General features: G+C 40.5%; 1 protein-coding gene across 1 annotated transcript in view; it reads left to right on the forward strand.

Annotated features, from left to right (window-relative positions):
- The window catches only part of LOC145396170 (uncharacterized), a 95,386-nt gene that overhangs the window by 36,684 nt on the left and 51,202 nt on the right, over positions 1-7,500 (forward strand). The window contains exon 5 of the mRNA XM_080269612.1: positions 4,803-4,965. Coding sequence (XP_080125738.1) covers positions 4,803-4,965 — 163 coding nt within the window. The remainder of the gene's footprint in view (positions 1-4,802; positions 4,966-7,500) is intronic.

Genomic DNA, 7,500 nt, shown 5'->3' on the forward strand with positions numbered 1-7,500 from the left:
ATGATCTCCAGTCTTTCAAACGCAGTGTGTCTAGGCTTCTCGAAATGAACGGATCTTGAATTTGGCTCTTTTTTTTTTTTTTTTTTTTTTTCTTGGATGGAACGGTTTGCGGGCTCCTGGCCTTTGGTTCCTTCTTCATTGCATAGGGGAAAAAAAGTTACGCACAGCCACCGTTTATTTCTTTGCACTCTTTCCATACAGGTAAAATATCTATATATAATCCTTTCCCCTTAACTTGGCACAGATTTTTTTTTTCACATAGCTCAGAGGCAGAGGAAGACAACTGGCTTTACACCTTTCCCATGGCTCTTCTTCGTGACTAGCATCATTCTCTAGTGTTGATCTTTTAACTCGGTAAGATGGAGAGACGGCAATTTTAGGCCTAGTTGGAGTAAAACTCATATAGGGGTGAGTAAAACAAGATGCTGTTATGGTCGCCAATCCTGTCAATTAACTAACCCGCCCCGTACCGACTAATTTACCCCCAAAACACGACAGCTTTTCTGCTTGTTTGTTTTTGCTCAAACCTCCGCTTTTTATGAGAAACATCGAAAAATCATAGAGAAATCGCTCACTTGAGGTTTTTAAATGCCACCACAGCTAAGAGTACCTTCACCTGACTCTGTTTTCATTGGCGCCTAGCTCCAAAGAAAACGTGTTCTATGGGAGGTGCAACTATTCCAAACCACTTATATTTAGTATTTTTTTTTTTATTTGGTACGAATTTATATGTAGAACAAAAGTATATTGGTTTTCACACAGTAATATAGGCGATATAAGCGTTTTTTTCACTCACCAAACACATCAACATACCCAAGGATCTGTTCTGTCCCCTACACTCTTTAACCTATACATGCACGATGTACCCACACCCCACACACCACAGATACACATAGCTTCCTATGCAGATGATATAACACTTACATGTACGCACCAAAACGCAAACACAGCTGCACACATCATTCAACCTTACCTCAACACACTACACGAATGGTTCACCACAAACAGGCTCAAAATAGCCCCAGCCAAATCTACAGTGACTCTTCTCACAAACTGGACAACAGAACACAGTCACATCCCACACCTCACCATAAACAACACTTCCCTACCACACACACACACACACACACACACACACACACACAACACACAAAATCCTTGGTGTAATATACAATACATCAATGTCATTTAAACAACACATCACAAACATTAAAAATAAAATAACACCAAAACTCAATGCTTTGAGGTCACTTGCCCATACAACATTCGGACACAACAAAGTAACCACCACCACAGTATACAAACAATACATACGTTCAGTGATGAATTATGCAAGCCCTGCCTGGGCTTCTAACCTCACCAAAACACACTACAACACACTACAGACCATACAGAACAAGGCCCTAAAAATAATCACAGGCTGCGCAGCTACTACACCCACAGACCACTTACATCAAGAAACCAAAGTCCTCAAAGTCAAGGATCACCTAGACATGTGAGGCACCCAGTTTCTTGCTGCAGCCTCCACAAACCCACAACATCCACTACAGTACATGGCAGCACATCCACCCACACCAAGGAACATCAAAACAACACCCAGCACACGATACCATACACAAATACTGTCATCTCTCCCCCCTCGCCCACCTCAGACCAGCTTCCAGAAGCATATCCACACTCTGATCACTCGCCGCTCCATTCAGTCACTTAAAGACAACACACGGCTGCACGCACGGCCTCCTGACATCCACCCTTCTGAATCTTATCTTCCTCGTGAGGACAGGATTCACTTGGGCAGGCTGAGATGTGGGCACCATCCAGCCCTCTTAATCTACCAGAAGAGGCTGGATGACTCCGTCGCTGATGCCTGTCCATGATGCAACACAGCACCCCATACTATTAAGCACATTATGGAAGACTGCATTGCACACAATCACCTACGCCAACAACACAACATACACTCTTGAGAGCTCTGTGGGAAAGCCCGGTCTCGGCCATGGCCTTCCCAAGGGACTCGGGGCTGTTCGGCCAGACTGCCTAGGGAACAACTACTACTACTACATACCTGACCTTTTTTGGCAACATTACCTGCTCATCATTTCTGACTGTTTCTTCCTCTAATGCTATGTAAACTTTGTCCTCCACATTGTCATCGATTGGGGAATCACTCTGGTCTCGAATTTCGTAGGTGGCGCGACATGTCTTTACTGGCCAGGTCACTGGTAACAGGTGAGTTGCCGAGACAATGGCGTGCGGGGGGCAGGGGGAGGTCACAAGGGTTAATGCATTTCCCCGCCTGGCATTAGTAGAGGAAGGTGTCCCGTGTATACGTACCAAAAATCACGCGCAAAATTTGAAAAATGTGCAAACGATGGACCTTGCAATAGCAAAACGTTCACCGTACGTTGTGGGGATTGGGAGTGAGAAAAAGTTGCAACGTGCATCGTACGTTGTGGGTACGGTGGGTAGGATGAATTTGCCCTTTACCTGCAGAGTGCCATCCTCCCTTCAGGGAAGTAGCAGAGGGACCTTTGTATTACCAGGAAGTGGAGTTGCCTGGTTATATCTGTGCCACCACCTGAAGGCTTCCCTCTCTTTAAATACTAACAATTCAATACCATTACCACCTTATCACTTACTTCCGGTTACCTTTAAAGACTAATTAAGCTTCCGTGAGACCGCTTGTACAGGTGTGTAGTTTGATCTGATAAAAATTCCTGGCTTTTTTTCGGCTTGTTTGATGCCCACGTTTGGGATCATTTTGACTAAAAACCAAGGAGACTCGTTCCTAATTCATAAAAAAGGCTAGCTGAATCATACCCACGACTTAGTATGGTGTAAGAGTGGCCTAGTTCCGTCAAATGAAAACACACACACACACACACACACACACACACACACACACACACACACACACACACACACACACACACACACACACACACACACACACACACACACACACTCACATCAAGCCATCTAAGTAAAAAATGAAAATTATTTAGGTAAAGTGGTTAAGTGAGGGGCGTCTCTAGGAGCGGCCTGGCCAGTCAGTCCACCTTAAGGATTTTTATCTGTCTATCTACCAATCTAACTATCTATCTGTCTATCTATTTATCTATCTATCTATTTTCTCCTGCACACACTTAACTCCTTTAATTTTATAGATATCTTTAAAAACTTAAGGTCAAAGGACTTTATTTTATTTTATTGTTTTTTTAATTATCTTTTTACTTGGCTATCTATCTACCAGTCTGTCTGTCTATTTATCTATCTGTCTGTCTGTCTATCTATGTCTATCAAATGTATCTAGTAAATGTGTCTATCCATCTATCTATCTATATATATCTATATCTATACTATATCTATCTATCTATCTATATATATATATATCTATCTATCTATCTATCTATCTATCTATCCATCTATCTATCTATATATATCTATATCTATACTATATCTATCTATCTATCTATATATATATATATAGTAATCCTTTTTATCCATAAATGCTTTTGTTAAACGGGAAGTAGGTGTTCGTCCAGAATGGGTTAATTACTAAGGAAATGAACTGATGACGTTGGTAATGACTTTCCCCATCTCTCTCTCTCTCTCTCTCTCTCTCTCTCTCTCTCTCTCTCTCTCTCATTTACTCTCATGCATTTCCCAGTCTTATTTTTTTCATCCATTTTCTTCTTTTATAACCCTAAACTTAGCTATTAATTAAAGTTTCTCTCCTGTCTCCAATTAACTTTAACTCTCTCTCTCTCTCTCTCTCTCTCTCTCTCTAATTCAATTCTCCTCCGCTTGTCACCTAACTTGTTTATGTAATGGCCTTGTCACACAAACCCATCTTTATTGTTATTCTTTATTATTTTTTTTATCATTTCCTGGCTCTCCCTTTTCTTTTTCCTACACTCTCTCTCTCTCTCTCTCTCTCTCTCTCTCTCTCTCTCTCTCTCCTTTACCTTCATTTTCCACTCGTTTTCTCAGCGAACTTCATTTCATTTTTCTTTCCCTATAATTAACCTGCAATTTTCTGACTCACTTACCCATTTGCTCGTCTCATTGCTCTCTCTCTCTCTCTCTCTCTCTCTCTCTCTCTCTCTCTCAGAATGTCCACTACTCTCTTCCTCATTTCCACTCCACCTAATTTCTCTCTCCACAAATTTCATTCCTTTTACCATACCTTCCACTCTCTCTCCTACCATTCTTCCCACCATTCCTGCTACCATTCCTCCCGCCATTCTTACTACCATACCTCCCACCATTCCTGCTACCATTCCTCCCGCCATTCTTACTACCATACCTCCCACCATTCCTGCTACCATTCCTCCCGCCATTCCTGCTACCATTCCCCCCCACCATTCTTACTACCATTCCCCCCACCAATCCTACTACCATTCCCCCCGCCATTCCTACTACCATTCTTCCTACCATTCCTACTACCATTTCCCCCGCCATTCCTACTACCATTCTTCCTACCATTCCTACTACCATTCCCCCCGCCATTCCTACTACCATTCCCCCCACCATTCCTACTACCATTCCCCCCACCATTCCTACTACCATTCCTTCCATTTCCCTCCCCATTGCTCCCATTACTCCATCTATCTCTCCCATTTCTTGTGCCATTCCTCCCATTTTTACGTTCCATTTCTCCAATTATTTCTCCTAACTTTCCTCCACCATTCACTTCTCTCCTTACACTCACAGTCTAACCTCACATTTCTTTTTTCTTTCTTCTCTCTCTCTCTCTCTCTCTCTCTCTGACCACCTAACCCCCGTCCTCCATGCCACAGGCGCCTCTGGGTCAAGTACCGGGAGGAAGGTCACCCTGGGAAGGTCGAGAGGGAGGACACGGCACAGACCTCCCTCAAGAGTCGAGATGGAGGGTCAAGGAAGTCCTCCAGGGCCTCGAGGGTGACCAAGGACCCCAACAGCAGAGACAACCTTATCCCTCAGGTAATGACAGGTCGAGATTTTGGCACACCTGACCCCCCCCTCACCTGGGCCTCACCTGCCTCTCTCTCTCATTAGCCTCTTGTTGTTTTCCCTCTCCTTTAGCCTTGCGTTTGGGGCTCAATTTATAAAGTTTCCTATGTATTTATAAAATTGCCTATGTATTTATAAAGTTTCCTAAGCCTGGCCATAATTATTTCAGTGTTTTTTTTTATGGCGTTTATTCATGATTGGTCTTAAACAATATTATTTCCATTAGAGATGGGTTTGTGCTGAATGGTAAATGATCTCAATAAATATAATAAAATTACAAATACTGATACAGGTAATAATAATGATGCTGATATAATAATAATAATAATAATAATAATAGTAATAATAATAATAATAATACTGATACAAGTAATAACAATAATGATGATACCAATATAATAATAATAATAATAATAATAATAATAATAATAATAATAATTATAATAATAATAAACACAATAACTCAAATATTAATAACAGTAATGAGGAAGTAACTACCTAACTAACTTGATAAATAAATAACTCGTGAATAAGACTTTTGTTCAATATATTTTAATTTACATTCACACATCTAAAATTTCACAGCGAAACTGGAGAGAAAAATAAGTGAACATTACAACCCAGCCAAATTCTGATTCCTGATAATCTAGACACAGAAACATATTAATTGAAAAAAAGGTAGGATCTTTTATAAATATGTGCCCTGATTATCCTTTTTCTTATATATGTTTTTTTTTTTTTTTTGAGTATAGGAAGTGACTCTGTGCTGTGTGGCTATTTTTTCCCCTTTGGAATTACTGGACCATAGGAGGCTAATCTATGCTATGTGATTTTTTTTTGGGAACTGGGATGAGGTAGTGTTTTGAGTGAGTAATTTTAGTGCATAGATATGGCGTTCCTAAGTTAATATGATGATAGTTATTGCTTCAAAGTGTGACATATCAAAGCTAGACAATTTCAATGCAACAATTACTAAGTTGGATCTATGAACTTGCTAATTATTTATCACCAAACAGTTTCAGTGCAATAAATCTACCTGAAGTCTTTCCATATGGCTTTCATCACCCCCTCCCAGTCTATAATTCCCACATAGGTCTACCTTTGATATCACTGTCTTTCTATTTTAACTAATTTTCATGATTTTGCTGCGGCTCTGATGTATATGAGGTGAGGAGGATCTAATTCAATCTCTAGGCCATCCAATCCCCCTTAGTTGCCTGATGTGATAGTTTTTTAGCTCTATTAATTTTTTGTCTAATGGATTCACTTTTTCCATTGACAGGAGGAGAATGCATTAATGGTAAATATGATACTGATATCCCCCTTATTTTTCTTTTATTTCCAGAGTTGTTTTAAATCACGTGTTTGTCTTTATTGTGTCCAGGAAAAATATAAACGATGGATATGTTAGTGCTCGTAAATTACCTGGGGAAAGGCTAGGAAAGGTTAATTACTCGTACATGCAAGGTGGACCATAGGTAACCTTCCCTCTCCACTCCCAAGGGTAATATCTTGTGTCTTAATGGGACAGCTCACACATGCGTTATCAGTGTCTCCCCTGCATCACTTACTCATTTCTTACTCCTGCTGACACACCCACGCCCACACCAGCAGACTGAGCCGTCCCCACAACGCATAATATACCGCCAGGTGAGGTTTCAGGGGAGCGTTATCAGTGGAACACCTTGTACTGTAGGAATTATTTAATTTTCCATACCTAAAACAGTTGAGTCTCCTTCATTATCCCATGTAGTATCAAGGATGCTTTGGCTGGTGGTAAGAAAAGTAACACACACACTATAAATTAATCAGGTAACACCATCTAATTAAGGAACCTAAACTTCCCCTTTTTTTTCAAGGAATTCTAACCACTTTTTTCCCAAATTCATGTTAATGTGGCGGCTCTGGGACGTAAAGAAAAAAATAGATACACGATAGACAGCTTCATTTATAATACCTGGGGTTCTACTCAATACACGACGCCTATAACACATCACACCTGGTAGGAATTCACTTACTACTAACAGATAGGAAAATAACGGTACCAGCAATACACTTTTTCAATATATCTCTTTTTCCACCAAACTTTAAAATTTGACACTAATAACGAAAAGAAAAGAAGCGAGTCGAAAGTCATTAAAAAAAAATCCAGAGGGCGAAAACCTTGTCCATTCAGTTTGACTTGATTAAAAGCTGTTTCATCTCTCTTACACTTTGATGAAGCGGGTCTTGATGCAATTCGGATCTCTGCAAAGCTTCGATAATTGATTCCGGTGCGGCTGGACACTCATCGTCAAAATTATAGACCATTTAACCCCTCTCATGGTCCGGATAACTCTAGCACACTAAGGCAAACCCAGACGAATTCACTTAGGTGAGTGTAAACATGGAAGGCTGGCAGTGTTATTACCGTGATCATTTTGCTGTGCCTGTATCAACTCTCGCACGGAAACGATTAATTTTCATTCTTTATTATTATTTATTAAGTTTTCGCTGAGGAGTCAA

Source organism: Coenobita brevimanus, chromosome 35, assembly GCF_032717465.1.
Source record: "Coenobita brevimanus isolate Jiangsu-jjx chromosome 35, ASM3271746v2, whole genome shotgun sequence".
In the NCBI taxonomy this organism is placed as follows: Eukaryota; Metazoa; Arthropoda; class Malacostraca; order Decapoda; family Coenobitidae; genus Coenobita; species Coenobita brevimanus.